The 16981-nt window shown below is 42.6% G+C and overlaps 1 protein-coding gene across 2 annotated transcripts; it reads left to right on the top strand.

Moving 5' to 3' along the window:
* Positions 1–1490: 1490 nt before the first annotated feature.
* Positions 1491–16572, top strand: tnfsf11 (TNF superfamily member 11). 2 transcript variants are annotated; one of them, XM_087175679.1, is made up of 6 exons: positions 1491–2002; positions 2739–2978; positions 6033–6603; positions 8631–8662; positions 12464–12590; positions 14130–16572. In XM_087175679.1, exons 3-6 carry the CDS (start codon positions 6399–6401, stop codon positions 14564–14566), a joined length of 801 nt encoding a protein of 266 aa, XP_087031805.1. In that variant the 5' UTR covers positions 1491–2002; positions 2739–2978; positions 6033–6398; the 3' UTR covers positions 14567–16572. The 2 variants fall into 2 exon arrangements, with proteins under 2 accessions (XP_087031805.1, XP_087031806.1); XM_087175680.1 differs by lacking the exons at positions 1491–2002; positions 2739–2978 and having other exon boundaries at positions 6078–6603; positions 14133–16572.
* The last annotated feature ends 409 nt before the right edge of the window (positions 16573–16981 follow it).

Genomic DNA, 16981 nt, shown 5'->3' with positions numbered 1-16981 from the left:
TTAAAAGCAGCTTCTCTGTCAGATAAAAGAGACCAATAATAAACAGTGGAAAAATCCGGGCTTGTTGTACCTTGGATATTGGAAGTCATGAGGCATGAGAAGCCTGAGGATTCTTGAGGAGGAATGTTATCGTTTCAAAGCACTCAGTTAATCAAACACTAATACAACAGCTGTGCCTAGGATCAGTGCCATCAAATATTTATGCCAGGCAGCAGCTCAACCATTTCCTCATATTTGGCTTCTCTAATTCATGCATTTCGACCCTTCTGGTTTCAAAACAGGCTGAATCCAGTGGAATCATGCTGGTCGCTTTGAAGCTGAAATAGCCACGGGCAGAACCAGACTGACCGGACCCTGCTCACTGTGACTCCACAGTCCTGTCTATGAACCCCGAACCTTCACCCTTGATCCCGATACTTCAGATGGGATTGAACAGGGTGGTGTTGTGGATTAGTGTGAGGTTGCTGAGTTTAATGTCGGGGTGAGTGCGAGGGCATGGTTAACTAGGAATTCTCTTAAAACCCAGAGATAATCAGCCGCTCATAACAATGCAAGAGTTGGCCGGTGGCAAAGGTAAACACCCTGTCTCAAGTTTTGTCTTTGCATGCAGCTATATGGGCACTTTTGTGTTTCTCTCTCTCTCTCATCTACTACTTTACCTCTCTTCAACATTTTTCTCTCATTCATGCTTCATCTCTTTTTTCTTCTTTTTCCTCTCCCTCTTCGGCTACAGGGCTTTTGGCCGTCTGTCATCATCCGAAGGAGCATCAGGTTCCACTCTCTGGCAGGCTGCGCAAAGCAAAACACAAGGGCACGGAGACCGTCCAAACACTCCCTCACTCTCACACACATATCTGTTCACATACGCGCACGCTGGAGGATCAGCCCAACATGAATAAAAGTGCGATACAACCCAAACAAACACCCGTTAACCTGAATACCGCCCAGACCTTGCCTCGGCTCTTCTCCGCAGCAGCGCCGAGCTCCCGACTCCTGGAGGAAATTGCTGAGGGCACAGGAAACCCACAGCTAAACACGGGTTCTCACGGTGTATTAACGACCCCTGACTGAGAGAGGAGCACTTCATAGTACCACATCCAGAGCCGATGCCAAGATCAGGCCACGGCCAGCCAAGAGCAGGAGGTCGCTGGAGCCGTGACGTGGGTTCGAAAGGTCTCCGGGGAGAGATAAGGTCTAACATCCTCGCTGTCGTCAGGAGAAACTTCTGGCTGAGCACAGACTCCAGTCCTTGTGCTAAGTTTCAGAAGCAAAACATCAACAGAGGCAGCTCTATGCAAACGTTGTAAAAACGAGTGCAATAGTAAAGGGGGAATGTGGTCGTACTACAACATAACCGAAATCATGTGTGTGGTTTTATGAAGTTAGAAAGCCCATAATGATGGAGTATTAAATGATTGTAGCGCCATGAGGTTTTAAGGGTTGGGGTGGGGGGGTGGTGGTGGAGGGGGCACATATAAAAAGCCAGCTTTCTCCCATGAACTCCTCTGGCACCCAGAAATTCACTTGGATTTCGCAAACTCACCCAACCTACTACAACCACCCCTCCTTTCCATTGTCACTGCTTCTGCCTAAAATAACTCCTGTTCCTAAAGGAGGCTCGTTTTCTGCTGGGTTTTCAAATACTACACTGTTGTTCTGCTGGCAGTGGGAAAACAGGAGAGGTTAGGGAGGTCACTCTCTGGGCTAACAGGAGCCACTGCCATGTTTAGATGCTGCAACGGCCACGATGTGTGACCGCCGGGCCGTCTGTGGACACTCGGCCTTAATGAGGTGGTCCAGCTGCACCACGTGACAATACCTTATTGTGCATTTTTATGGAGAATGTTATGTGTAAGCAGATTATAATAATAGGAGGTGAGAATTAATAGTATCATCTTGTGTGTTTTTGTTGTTTTTTTTATGTTTTGTTTTTTTTAGGTGGGTAGCTGAAGCTGTGACACAGATCTTAAGTTTGCCATTCAAGCACACAGGAATTATTACAGTAAGTTCTGTCATTTAGTCATTTAAAGCTGCATTAATCAATATTTTTATATTAACAATGGATCAAATGATTGTGTGAAATGTGAATGAATAATCACCTCACTCTGCAGCCCAGCAGGAGCATTTCAGCATCTTTTAAATCACTGTTTTGGTTTAACAGACCACAATTTTACTCTTTTGGTTCACTCCCACTTCTCTCTCTCACCAACCTTGTTTCCAACTGCAACAAGTTGCCATTTTCAGAGGAAAAACCTCTAATAAAATGACTGTACGCTACCTGTTCCACACCAAACAGCAGACAGGATGAGTTAGCAATTAGCTGGTGAACATAGTGGAGCATTTAGCAACTAATCAGCCAGATATTTCCCTCAGGAGCTGGTGGAGACCAAACACAGAGCTCAAAGTAGAGTGAATATTAAACCTAGATTTGTCAGGAAGCCAAGAACAAAATAAATGCTAATCTTGCTATTTCTGCTGATGTGGCTTTTGCTAACACAAGTAGCCAAAAATAAGCCCATATGTGGCTAAAAAAATCAACTAATAGCCTACTGCTTTAAAGGAATAGTGTGTCAAATGTTTTCTTGCTTTCTCTCTGAGACATAAGTGATACGATCAATAACGCTTATATATGTATGCTTTATAAGAAGCTACAGCCAGCAGGACGTTAAATTAGCTTAGCAAAAAAGGCTGGAAGCATGTAGGAACCACTACAACTAATGCTTCATTCTCTCCGGCAGTGATTGGTGGTGATTGGTGGAGCTTCAGCCATCGTTGTGTTTACAAGACAAGAGGTTATAATCTGTCCTCTGAGCAGCGCAACGTCTTCAGGACAGATTGGAGGCTACAGTGAAACACTATCGAAAAGTGACAAGACAGGTTGGGGCTAGCTGGTTAGCATGCTAACTTCAGTGGAAGAAAAGACGTGATCGAGACAAGAGTTAACTGGTGTTTGTTTCCACCTCTGGAAACAGCTGTTGGTGAGTAAAGGAATGAAGTTTGAAGCTGAGGGTGGATATCTTTACCTTTGCATACAGTTAAGATAGCTTTCCCCCCTGATTCCAGTGTTTATGCTAGGCTAGGCTAGGCTAACTGCTTGCTGGCTGTAGCTTTATTCAGTAAACATACATTAGAGTGGGGTGTCAATCTTTTCAGCTAACTCTCAGCAAGAAAGAAAAGTGTACAAAAAGTGCGACAGAAATAAGGAGAAAAAAACATCAGTTACAAACGGCATTTGTACATTATGGATAGAGAAATTTGCAGAACTGTTATATTTATTAATGTGGTTTTTCATTAACAGCTGACAAAAAACAGACATTTCTTAATTTATGTAATAAATCGAGATCATCATTACAATGCAAAAAATTGTTGTCGTCATTGTCATAGTTTAGAAAGTCTTTGTTTATTGTTCAACACTTTGGGGAATCTTGGGCGGTATAATGCAACCAAAAGGTGTAACTTCCATTCATGAGACTGTGGTGAGATGAAAAATGAAGGTGAGAGGAAATGACGTCTGTCTGGAAGGCCTGTCAGGGATATTTGTGGCCAGACGAACACACATACACAATATGACTCACTATGACGAGATGTTTTCAGGTTTCTTATTAGTCTCTTCACTTGTTGTAACAGTGGAAATCCAGGTTGGTTGTCATCCGCCCTCCACCAAAATAATTACATGTGCTGTCTTTGCTGGCGAGCACTTTTTTTTTTTTTTAGCTAAAAGTTGCATTTCATCGTCTCAGTTGAGGAGGTTTATTTTTTATTTTTTTAACTGCTTTTGGTAGACAAGGGAATACCTGTCAGGTGGGGAGTGCCTTGAATTTCCCCTGTTTCATGAGCCAATCACTGATAAAGACGATTACTCCGGAGAGCATAACTGGAAATATTGGCTTGGCCCGGTCACGGTGACTTAACGAGTGGTTTCATGTTGAAAAACCCACAGAGACTCACACTTATACTTCTACTGCAGTAGTTTTAACTGCAGCTTATTTTACCTTTATATGAGGAATATTAAGATAACTTTTACTTGTGTGAATGAGGCTTGATTTTACAAGTAGAAAATAAAGATTTAATGGTTTAAAATGAACATTCTGCATTTAAAGGAAATGGGAGAAATTAGGAACTACAGTAATAACTGACTATGGAACTAACTATTAGCAATAGTTCAAGATGTTTGCCTTATTTTCTTTCTTGTAGAGAGTTAGAAAATCAGATTTGACACCACTCTTATGTCTATATAGAATAAATATAAAGCTACAGCAGATGGTTAGCCTAGCTAGCATAATCCAGTCAGCAATTACATTTCCTACAAAATCTGCTGCAGTTTAGTTCTATATAAATGCAATTTCCAGGAGACAGGGTTGGTCCAGAGGGACTGAGCTGCAGAGTCTCTGCTGGTTGCCCACTAGTCACAACTTGTCCTTTTTACACCTTGGATTTGTAAGGATTAAACTAAGAAAATTTAATGTGTAAACGAGGTGTTGGTAGGTGGATATTGTTACTTCTGGGCAGAGCTCGCCCCATTTCAAGTCTTTATGCTAACATCGACTATCTGTCTGCTGGCTGCAGCTTTATATTTAGTGTACGTGCATGAGAAAGCAAATAAGCAAATTTCCCAAGATGTCAAACTATTCTTTTAAAGGTCCCATATAGTCTAAAGGTCTGTGTCCATGTGTAGTGTGACTATAGATCAGCTCTAGCTTCTATATTAATACTGTGAAAGTATCAAAGCCTCAGTCCACAGAGAAATGCACACAGCCTGTATTCAGAAACTGAGCCTTAAAACCAGCCGTCAGGACTTCTGGAACTTTGTGATGTCACAACAAAGCAGTCACCAAGCCCCGCCCACCTGGACCCACCATCCAAACCTTGCAGGATTTGGTTTCTCTGAGTGTTTTTACCTGAAATCTGCTATATTTTTATTGGATCACTCAGAAACAGTCAGCCAATCAGAAGAGAGGCTCAGAGCCTCTGAGGAAGTGAACAATTATATTTGACAAAATGTTGAACTATTCCTTTCAAGTGCGGGTAAAAAATACCTTAAAGTCAGCGGGTGGTAATGACTCTATCTATATGGTCTCCTCATGTGCGTCAGAGGCCCATAGGAGCCACTGTGGGTCTAGGTTGGAGGGTCAACATGGAGGCGTGCCAGGGACTTTTTGTCAATTCCAGCTTTACACAAAACATTAAAATAAGTTGTGATGAATGCATGAATAGCTGTTTCTAGGTATTTAGCAGAAAGGAATGTTTTAATTATAACCTATCAGTCCGTCAGTCATGCTGGTAAGCTCTGGTTCAATTAACCACATGGTTCCTGTTTTGCATGACAACATTCAAAGCTACTGGATGGATAAACTGAAGTTAATTCTTCAGAATTAGTTTTTGTCTGATGTGACTAATGGTTGAACAGAACACAAAATGCAATTCACTGTGGATGACTGAATGAGTCTCAGTTGCCACATTACATCACATCATCACATCAAGTATGTGACAAACTTAAATAAACATGGATCTAGTCTTACACCATAACTTTTAAAGGCATGGATTTATATACAGCTTTATGTCTCTACCTTATTCTTAAGGTCCTGTTCTTTTCTTTTTCACTGCAGAATAATGTAAATTCAGAGGTTGACACGTGTGATTAATTGCCACATAAAGTACTACATTAATAAAAAAAATTGTTAAAAAAAATTAATAATTAAAAAAAATTTAATCATTATTTCTGTATAAAATAAACCGTTTCCAATTCATTAATTTAAATTTTCGGTTTCAAATATTTTTATTTGTTTTCATGCATTTGATTGCAATATTAATTCATTTTTTTCATTGTATTTGTTTTATTTTTTATTTTTGCATTTGATTGCAATGTTTTTTCACTTTTTTAATTTTTCAATTTATTATTTTATTTTATTTTTTATTTTTTGCATTGATTGCAATATTTATTCCTTTATTTTATTTTGCAAAGTTTGACTGTGGTGTGTAAACTGTTAACTAATGGGTTAAAAGGTTTTTTTTTTTTTTTTCGTCTTCCACAGTTTTTTCTGCGCTGCATCCCCGCTGTGTGAAGGCTGCCTCGCTGCAGAGAGAGTGTGTCACCGGGGGTGTGGACGCGCGGAAGGGGTGGATTACGTGTTCCTGCGTTTCTGGAGCCATAAAGAGCCCGCTTTACCTGTCGTGCGCTCAGGTCGATCTGGTTGCCAGTCTTGTTTCGGTCTTTTCCGTCGGTTCTTCAGCTGAGCACCGGAGCACCCCTGTGATTGGCTGCAGAGGGAAACGAGCTGCCTTCAGCCCACCCACCGCTGATTATAGGGACTCTTGTTGTCTCCTTCCTCCTTTCTCCCTTGCATTGAGTCTGGGACCTGGCCCGGGGGCTGAGCAGCAACACACAGAGAGCGCGCATCATGGCAGCTACCCACAACGAGTACAGAGGCTACCTGCGGAACAACGTCCACATGGAGGCAGGGCAGCACCGCTTCCACCCGGTGCAGAACTCGGAGCCCACTTACCGGCCGCTCCTATTCGGGACCCTCGCTGTTATGGGATTGCTTCAGGTGGCGTCCAGCGTGGCGATCTTATTACACCTGACAGGTTATCTGCAAGAGGTAGGTTCAATCACTGTGTGCTCTGCTTCGGCTTCTCGTTTCCAGTGCGCAACGAGACACTTCGCAAAGTCCCTCACTGTCGTCAGCGCGTCTGTAGCTTTTCTCTGCGCGTAAATATTTATGCACAGATACTGTCAGCAGTATCCTACAAGGCTACGAGCGGCAAAGTAAAACGCTTTACAGTGTCATAAAGCTCCAGATAAGTTTCCCAGCTGCTTGTAAAGTTGGCGGCGCGCGCTCTTAGAAGTACAGTAGGTGTAATCTCACAGAGGTGAAACGAGAAAAGAAAAAAAAAAAAGAGACACCGAGACTCTTGTGCAGTTCGGTGCGCGCAGGCTTTTCGTCTCTTTGAAGGCGCTGCGCCTCGGTGCCAGGCACTTAAAACACTGCTGCTGCTTCTGCTGCTTCTTCTTTTCTTCTTCTTTTTCCCCTCTCTGTAAAACAAAGAAAGAAATACTGATAGCATCTCAAGAAGCTGTGCTGAAACTTTCCACGGCAGATTAGTTGTTTCAGCGAGAGTATTTTCCAAAGGGGTTGCAGCATCGTGACTCCGATAACATCTCTGCAAAGCACAAATGTCAGTCTTGCTTGATGTCTTATTTGTAAAAAAATACAGATGTTTTCACTCGAGACTCCCAGGCTGCAGCGTGTTTACATGCCACCCGGGGCTCAGATTTATCATTTATATGTGTCGAGCTGTAAACCTTTGGAGCAGAAGCAGAGCTCCTTCTCCAGGAGACAGAGACAGAAAAGTCGGATGACTTGCTGCAGGCGCTGACACTGCAAAGAGACAGATACTATCAAAATACATCCATCCCTACATGCTCCATTGTTCTTGTAAGTTCTGCCATCGTGAAGCTGCTTATCTTGTTCGCTCTGCCATGATTGTTGTTACTTTATGGCGGTTTTGGAGTTGAATAATTGTCATGTTTCAACAAGCCAAGTGAGCAGACCACATGTCTGCTCTGTGAGGATGCTTCAAGTTCACCTGGGGACCATCTGTCTCTCTCTCTCCCTCAGTCTCTCTCCCTCAGTCTCTCTCCCTCAGTCTCTCTCCCTCTGTCTCTCTCTCTCTGTCTCTCTCTGTGTATGTTTGCCTCTTTCTCAGTCTTTGTGTGTTAAGTTTCTTTGGCTTGTCTTTGGCATAAACACACTGCAGTGTGGTAGACAGTCGCTAGTTATGAGCTGGATGTGAGCCAGAGGGAGAAAAAAAAGGAAACTAAAAGGGAGGGAGAGAAAGGAGAGAAAACCAGAGAGAGGAGAGATAATATTTTACTTAATGTCTGTGATCATATTTGTGAAATAACTCAAACGTGTCGGTCGGTCGATCCGATGATGAGACAGGATCTTTGGGAGTGATTTAAAGCGTTCCTCAAATACCCAGCAGCCTCAGAGTCGCTGTGGTTGGTCAGAGTTCAGCCTGTTCCGTCATCTGCCCTCAACACCTGTACAACTTCCTGCAGATGCAGCTGGAATCTGCACAGCATCATGCCGACATACTGGAGGAATGTGCTGAGCAGAGCAGCTTTAAAAACACTGGTTGATTCGAACATGAGGGCTGAGTGTGTGTGTGTGTGTGTGTGTGTGTGTGTCTTTTTTATTTTGTTTGTGTCTTTGTGCATCAAGCTGCATGCGTGCATGAAAACCTCTGTGCCAATTCCTCTTGAATGTATTACACATTGAATGAGAACCAACGCTCAGTCTCCAAATCACTTTTGCCTGCTGCGCCCGTGGCATGCAGAGTGACATGTGGAAAATAACTTAACCTCCCACACACACACGCACACACACACACGCACACACGCGCGCACACACACACCTACACACACACATATATAAAAATCCAAACTGAATTGCTGTTTGTCTTCCAGTAAGTTTTATGAAATATTCCTCCCACCCACACCTGTCAGGGGAGCTTCCTCAGAACAGACACTGTTCTTTACAGATGACGTAACTATGGTGTTTATTTAATTTTTTTCCTTTTACATTGACATCTCTAATCATGGCTCCTATGTTTCTGTCTCCAGGTAGATTTGTCCACAGCCCCACACCGGCCCATTGAGGTGAGTTTGACCCCTGGTTGAACCACAGCAACACACAGTACACACATATAACTGCTGCAACACTACTTAAACATTAAAGCTCCTCCAGTGTAAAGGTCTGTGTCCATGTGTAGTGTGATTATAGATCAGCTCTAGCTTCTATATTAATACTGTGAAAGTATCAAAGCCTCAGTCCACAGAGAAATGCACACAGCCTGTATTCAGAAACTGAGCCTTAAAACCAGCCGTCAGGACTTCTGGAACTTTGTGATGTCACAACAAAGCAGTCACCAAGCCCCGCCCACCTGGACCCACCATCCAAACCTTTACAGGATTTGGTTTCTCTGAGTGTTTTTACCTGAAATCTGCTTCATTTTTATTGGATCACTCAGAAAACAGTCAGCCAATCAGAAGAGAGGCTCAGAGCCTCCTGAAGAGAAACTGTGGAGAAACAAAGTTGGAGCCAAAAATTACGTGTCAGAGACAAACACTCCTCTGCTGTAAGAATACCAGGTATTTCCTCCTGTCGCTGTCGAGGGAGGCAGTACAGTGTTTGTAATAATGCAGTTATGTTTGAGTTAAAGCAGCAAAAAAAAGAAATTAGATAATCGTCTGTGATTTTTCAATGAGAGAAGCCATGACTTTCCCATGGGTGGTGTTTTCAGTGCATGCCACAGCTACTGTTAAAGCAAGCACCAAACCCTCGGTGGTCACCCAGGCTGGGAAGAGGTCAGGCCACAGCAGGAAAAACACCTGACAGCCTTCTGATAAAACCTCTAATAACTCGTCCTTTAGGTTTTGGTTTTTTATTGTTTTTTACATTTTCTTTAATTTGATAATCAAGCGCTGACAAAGGGTAGTTTTCTGCGTCAGCTATTAGTGAGTCACTCACTGGCGCCAGCGGCTGCAGAGTGTTCCTTCGATGATCAGCAGTAGCGTGAGGGAGTTGTAAAATAGGAATTCTTAATTGTTGAAGTCATTTAAAAAAAAAAAAAAAAATTTCTCTAATCCCTTTTTGGAAGTCGCCGCCTGTTTTTTGGCTCAAGACTCACAGAGCAAAAGCAAAAAAAACCATCCAGGAAGTAAAATAACAGAGGATAAAAGGAGCACTTTGCCTCACTAGTGTTTGGTTTCCCATAATGCTTTAATTTTCTTTGAAATCATGTATTTGTGTTTGCCCTTGGCATCCCTGGTGGAGTACTTACACAAACCACCCAGCCTGTCTTGGACCGAGGAACTCATTGTGTTGTTAGCCCTCGGCTATTTCCCATGGAGCAGGGGGAGACGTGCTGGGAGCTTTATGAGGTGTCAGGGTGACAGGTCCACTTGGCCCACGCTGTGTTGTGTTAGGGTCAGCCCTGAGAACGCCGGCGCTCTCTGCAGACAGTTGAGGGGATTTGCTAGAGAGCAGGCCTCGGTGGATAGGCTGTCAGCTCAGCTCTGCGGCGCGGCTCTTTTGATGTGAGACAGGATGTGCAGGCCCGGGCCGGCCCGCACCGGGCTGGGGCTGTGGTCAGCGCCATCACGGGGAGTGGTGAGAACACAGGACCATGAATCAGGCGCAGTTCATGAGCCAATTGTTTAGAGATCTGTGTAAGGAGATCTGACTGCTGCAGCATGAAACACAAAGAGACAATACGCTTCAGTGGCCGGGCTGTGAGTGAGGGCACTTTTGTTCTGAGGGTCGCGTCTCAGAAACCTCACATCAACATAATAGAGATGCTGAAGGATGTGTGTGGCGGGTAGTTAACCCTCTGAGCTCTTCGACATGTTTCTATTAATATCTACAGCGTAGAAATGTGGTTTAAATGTTGTTAGAATTTGTAGACTCTCTGACCTCTGGTTCATATTCTTGCAAGATCAGATGTGGTTCACAGCCAGAGCTAGAAGGCCAATAAGAAGGCCATTTTAGGCATTTATTATACATTTATCTACTATTTTACTAAGACTTTGATAAACCCATTTCAAGCAACAAAACAATTCAGCCACATCAGTAAATGTTTGTTTTCACAAGAGATTTGAAAAACAGGGCTTCAATTTTTAAGCATTTGGGGCAAATTATCTGTTTACACGGAGCTCAAGGACAAATTTTGCGTCATTAGAAAGTTGTAAAAGTATGTTCTTAAAGTATTATATAAAATATATACATATGCAAGTATTTTTTGGAAAAAAAGTGAATTTATGAAAATATAAAAAAATGGAGAACATACCCTTCGACCTCAGAGGGTTGAGCGTGTGCAGGACCAAGCATGTGCAGTCAGGTCGGTCGTAGCCAGATGCGGCTCCACCTGGTGCAGAGTGGCTGTCGCCGTGCAGCACAGTGCAGATCAGGAAGCTGCCAAACTGCTGCTACTTTGTTTAAATAATCTCTTCTCCTCGGTTAAAGAGGTATGACACAGTGTCACCACAAATCAAGATAGATCCCACATTGTAGTGCCAATTGGGAGCATGTTCACAATTACGTTGTAGCCTTGGCAGGATGTTGTTTACCCTTGTCTCATTCCAAGACACTGCGCTATAAACATGTTTGTGCAGCAGATTGTTTTTGGAGGACAGACGGTGCTAATCTTAGTTTTAGGGCCGCGCAAATTTGTCTGGATTCGGGTTGTGAATAAATACTTGACAGTAATATTAGCACAGAACAGGTGCTGTGTCGGTGGGACTGGCTCTGCAGTTGAGTTTATTTGGAGTGTGTAGCAGTGTTTGTGCTCCGAGGCGCTATGTGTGGGGTTTTTTTAAGTTGGGAGGTATGTGTTTAAAAATTCTATCCATTTCAACACTTTCAGTTTCCCAGTCTTTGTCTTTTTTTAGGTGTTGGCTCAGTGTGAGGGTGAGATGATGATAGTGATGCCAGGTTACCTGAGGTTACTGGAGCAGAGCAAAATCATAAAACAAGTTAAAACACCGTCAGGATATAAAAAAAAAAAAAAAACTGTTTACATTTGTTATTTACAGTGTTTATTTGTAAGCAGCTGCTGCAGATGCTGCCAACACTGCAAAGCTTTCTTTTCAAGAAACTGAAAACGTGGTACTTTCACTTATCTCTGAGATCTTGTGTGAGTGTAAATTAGCAGGTAGAGGCAGAGGTCGAAAACAAAACACCTACACCTGATAATTTAATCCTGTGCCAGATGTGTAAGAGAGTTGGCAGCTCCGGAGCAGTAACTGTTTACTTGCATGGAAACCATGTTTTCTTTGAGAGTATGTTCTCTGTCTTGCCTGAGGAGGACAACCCAACTCAGACTGCGGATGGCGGCATCGTCATCATCATCATCATTGGCGGCGGCGGCCCTGAATAGAATCAGCTGAATTCAGTCCAGATACTTTTTTTTTTTTTTTTTTCTCCGAAATTTATGAGAAGCTCAATCCAGCTGTAAAGTTACACTCAGTAGGAGAGTCACAGCCTCCGGCCCCAAATACAACCACAGCTGTAATAAGGAGTTAACTGACTCGCCAAGGAGGATGGATAATACACATCGACATGCAGTTCATGTACACTGATCCACCTATGGTCTTCAGACACACACACACACACACACACACACACACACACACACACACACACACACACACACACACACTAAATTCCAAAGCAACAGACAGTTTTTCAAAGCAGAACAAAGCTGTCTGTGTGAAATATGGAAACAGCGTGGGTCAAATGTTGATGCCTCATTACTGATGTGGGTATAAGTTTCAAACTGGGCAAAAGGATAAAACACACACACTCACACACACACGCACACAAAGATACAGGTGGTGTTTTTTTTTACCTCTCATAAGTCAGTCAGTGTTTGTTAAATGAGCTTGTCCTGTTTCCTGCAGGAGGTGCAGACGGAGCCGGTGCTGAACGCGCTGAGAGACACGAGGAAAACCAGACGGTGCAAAACTCCAAAAGAGAGCCTGCCATCAGCTCATCTACCAATCAGAAGGCCTCAGGAGTACCCCAAAAGTGAGTCCACATGAATTAAAGTCCTGTTATTGTAGCATTAGAAACACTCATCTATCAGTCTGGCTTCATTTCAAACACAATTCAACTTCCCACATTCAGTGTCGGCCGAGCTGTAACTTGAGTGTTTGCTAAGTGGAGTTTTAAATGAGCTGTTTCTAAATATTTATACCCAGTAACTGCTGCTTGAATAACCAAACCTCCCGACAAAGCTAACGTTAGCTCACAAATATCTGAAGAGTCATAGAGGGAATATACAGGCCTTCATTTGAGCTGGGACCTCCCAGATTGTTACTGGCACCTCAATAAATTTTGTTAATGTTATTTCTTCTGTCATTCTTTTATTTCCTATTCAACTGCCTCTTAAAAAGCTTCTGTGACTATTTTGGATGGATTTTAAATCTGATCTAAAAAAAAAAAAACTAGAATTACCGGTTGTATGCTTCAGCCAACCAGCCAAGCTGCAGGAAATATGGCCAAAATCTCTCCTTCCTGAGTTACAGCATTGAATAATAGCCAGAAGTGTTTTTACAGAACATCATGATGTCACAGTGACCTTGACCTTTAAACTTTGACCACCAAATTTTAATCAGTTCATCCTTGACTCCAAATTAATGTTTGTGCCAGATATAATTAAATTCCCTCTCAGATTTCCTGATATATTGCATTCATGAGAATGGGACAGACGGACTTTGCTTTGGTTGTGATCGTAGTTTTGTTTAGTTGTAACAGCTAGCACCTAGGGACAAATCATGGTGGACGGTAAAAAAAAAAATCCATAACGTTTCTACCGGCTCTGTCACTGTTACCAGAGCTCTGTGTGTGCCTGTCATTCAGGGTGCGTATGAGAGCGAGCTGCATGTATGCTCTAGGACTTTCTGATAGCAACTCGCTGTAGCCTCCAATCTGCCCTGAAGACATAGCGCTGCTCAGAGGACGTATTATAACCTCTTGTCTTGTAAACGCAACAATAGCCGAAGCTCTTTTCAAGCGACAATCACCACCACCTGCTCCTGGCAAGAAACCATGTTTGGCGGCAGAGAAAACTTACAAATAGCTCCTTTTAAGTTGAAATGGTGAGCATGTCAGCAAACGGCTGCTTATATCCACATCCAGAAGACACGGAGCAACGTTAACATTCACTATGGAGGGGTGTTTGTCTCCACCTGATGAATCTAAGCATTCAGTGTTATCTCTGTTTCAGCTCTGTGTTTGGTCTCCACCAGCTTCCAAGGAAAATATCTGGCTTTTTAGCTGCTAAATGCTCCAGCTGCTCTCTGACTGATAAGCATGAACCAGGACAGTACAGTTGTGTCTGGACAGTTGAAACTCACTGTAAAGCTCCATAAAGCCTGTCATATGGTCTGTTTATATATAAGTCTTTCCTAACTATAGTGCTGCAACCTGATTTAGTAAATCACTAGTTTGAACCTGTTCCAAAAAAAATCAGTCTGACTCATTTTTTTTGTTTAGTTTATTATAGATCAATAAAAAATTAATTGACGATGAGCTTTACCAAAATCTGTTGTTTCTCTTGCCAAGCAGAGGATGTGCGGCAGGCCATCACCATCGACTGGGAGGAGAAGCACGGATACCACCACAAGATGGGCTACCAGAAGGGCAAACTGCTGGTGATAGAGCCGGGTTTCTACTACGTTTACGCCAAGACCTGTTTCCGCTACTACCGTATACCAGAGGACAGCAGTCAGGCCGAGATCCCGCCGGTGGACGTTAGCAACACCCAGCTCATCCAGTACGTCTACCACGAGAGCATCAAGTGGAACAAGGCCGTGATGCTGATGAAGACGGGCAGCACCATGCGCTGGAACGACACGAGCTATAACATGTACTGCGCCCAGCAGGGCCGAGGCGTCCAGCTGGAGGAGGGAGACGCCTTGTTTGTCAACGTGTCCAATGCTTGGATGCTGGACCTGGAGGGAGAAGGGACGTACTTTGGGGCCATAAAGTTGGGTAACTGAAATTGAAACACGTGGGGAGCGGACATGCTACTGAACATTTGATATGCCAAAGAACCACTGTTAGTGATTTACAATGTTGGTTTGTCAAAAAAGTGTCTTTTTATATTGTACATGTGTTAATGTTTTGTTTTTTGTTTTTTTCTACATTGCTCTTCACCAAATAGCCTTGGAGTCCTTCTGAGAAAAACTTAAGGAAAAGGTAAAAACTTGTTTTGCCACTTGCCCCCTGCAAAAAGAAAAAAAGATGAGAGACACAGCTCTCAACTTCATCCAAAATAGCACTGGACTTTTTTTTGTTTTTTTTGTTTTTTAACTGCGGTTTGTATTGGGAAATTTCAATACATTTCAGTTAAGATTACAAAATGTGTTTGTGCACTAATTAAACAAACCACGAGGGAGCAACTGAGGAAGTAAGTTTGTTGGCAAGAGGTGCAGCAGCGAGAAAGGATTTATCAATGTTTATTGTTGATGGGGGGGGGGGGGGGGAGGTGTCCAAAGAGACACTGTAGCTGTAGCTGATGGAGCATCTGCTTGTACTTAGCAGATTATCACCGGATAAAAATAACAAGACTTCCCGGCCTGTCTCTGACCCGTGGCAGTGAATGCACAAATGTTTTGCTGAAAGGTTTTGTAAGTGTGAACAAGGCAGGCAGTGAGGCGTCCACACAGTAAGTAACTCAACAGCATCAGTTGAAACAACCAGTTAGATGGTGATTTATCACACATTCGAAATCTCTGAGGCACCATTGAAACATGAAACATGATGCCGTGGAAGATTCACTTTCACTCTGACATTGTTTGTTTTCTTTTTCAATCAATTTAAAAAAAAAAAAAAAAAAAGGGTGTGTGTGTGCGCGCGTGTGCGTGTGTGTGTGTGTGTGTGTGTGCACGTGTTCCCAGAACTCATTTGTTAACCAGTTTTCTGTCTCTGATGAAATCTAACGAGTGGCCTGCTTCACTGAAGGCAACACGACAGTGTCATTTCAAACTAAGGAGGAAGTGACGTGTTTATGTTTATGACGATCAACAAGCGATGCAGATAGCTGGACTGTCTGACCATAAATGACACGAATAGACTCTTTTGTCTTCTTTAACTAGAGGAACCGAATTGAGTTTGGTTCATCTTTTAACTTAAATTCTGTTTTGTTTTTTTTTTTTCATTTGGCTCTTCACTGAGGTAAATGGGAATATGCACTAAATATTTATTTATTAGCTATAGAAGAAACAGAGACAGGTCATTGTTACAGTGACCTTTCAGCTGTAAAAAATCATTTATATTTTATGTCTGTACGACATTCATTACGCAGCGCTTAGAGGAAATAGTAGACACGCTTTTTTTTTCTTATTAAAACACAGGGGCTTCATTTTAAATTCCATATTTATGTATCATGATTATGACAATTCTGTGTGCACTTGCCTAGCCAAAAGCAATATGGATATAGTGTTTTGGTTACACTTTATTTGGACAGTCCGCCTACACAGAGTTCACACAGTATTTATAACATTTCAGCGATATTTGTTCTAATGTTCAACAAGGTGCAGACGGAGGACAAATTAAAGGAAGAATCTGAATAAATGAGAGAAACCGCAAATGTAGATGCCTCCACATCTGCATGATCTGAATGGTGTGAATCACGTGCTATGACCTTCGCAGTCACCAGATCTCAACCCAAGTGAACACCTTTGGAGCGACATGTTAGCTTCAATGCTAAGGAGCATTGGTTTTTCCTTTAATTTGTCACCCGTCTGTTACTACAAATATTCAACCAACCAGTTAGTAAAGCACTTAATGGTCAGAGTTGGTGTTGGAGAAACAGCTCAATGACCTGTTGAGATGTCACAAATACGCTATAAACTCTGTGTAGGCGGACTATCAAAATAAAGTGTTACCATTGTTTCTTCTACAAGATTGTAGCATACCTGTAAAAGTCTTCATATGATTTAATTCAGTGTTCTTTTTATTTATGTTTGTCTATGTTTTAATAAAAAAAAAACTACTTTTGTAACAGTGTTTTAATGTGTATTGACGTTATCCGTTATCAAACTTGGCAGCACTAGGTCGCAGTCTCTTCGCGCTCTAACTGTAAACTGAAGAACGGGCCACCCCGGCTGTAATATTATTGTGATGTGCAATTTGATAATCTCCACAATCTTTGGAAAATTCAACACCGCTGTGGCCAAAAAGAGTGAAGTCACGCTGTTCCTTTACCCCGGTCAGAGCCGAGCGGCCCCACCAGCTCATTACAGAGATAGGTTGTGTAGAGAAACCGCCCACTGCACTGCTGCTAACTCACAGCAGACATTTGGACAGCAGCAGAGCGACCTGCACAATAAACAAGAAACAGACATGCATGATGGGAATAATGATGAGAATTTCATTACTTCACTGTAATGTGTGTAAGCTGTGCTGATCAT

The sequence above is a fragment of the Seriola lalandi genome, unplaced genomic scaffold (genome assembly GCF_002814215.2).
Source record: "Seriola lalandi dorsalis isolate HSWRI2012SDOR001 ecotype SW California unplaced genomic scaffold, Sedor1 jcf7180002054482, whole genome shotgun sequence".
NCBI lineage: Eukaryota > Metazoa > Chordata > Actinopteri > Carangiformes > Carangidae > Seriola > Seriola lalandi.
This window is presented reverse-complemented; position numbering and strand designations above follow the sequence as displayed.

What these genes read in the sequence shown, in the direction of transcription:
- tnfsf11 (XM_087175679.1), top strand. Translation starts at nt 6,399, where the DNA reads ATGGCAGCTACCCACAACGAGTACAGAGGCTACCTGCGGAACAACGTC. An exon ending in AGGTTATCTGCAAGAGGTAG is followed by an intron (nt 6,604 to 8,630) that starts GTTCAATCACTG and finishes GTCTCCAGGTAG; the next exon opens with ATTTGTCCACAGCCCCACAC. An exon ending in CCCCACACCGGCCCATTGAG is followed by an intron (nt 8,663 to 12,463) that starts GTGAGTTTGACC and finishes TGTTTCCTGCAG; the next exon opens with GAGGTGCAGACGGAGCCGGT.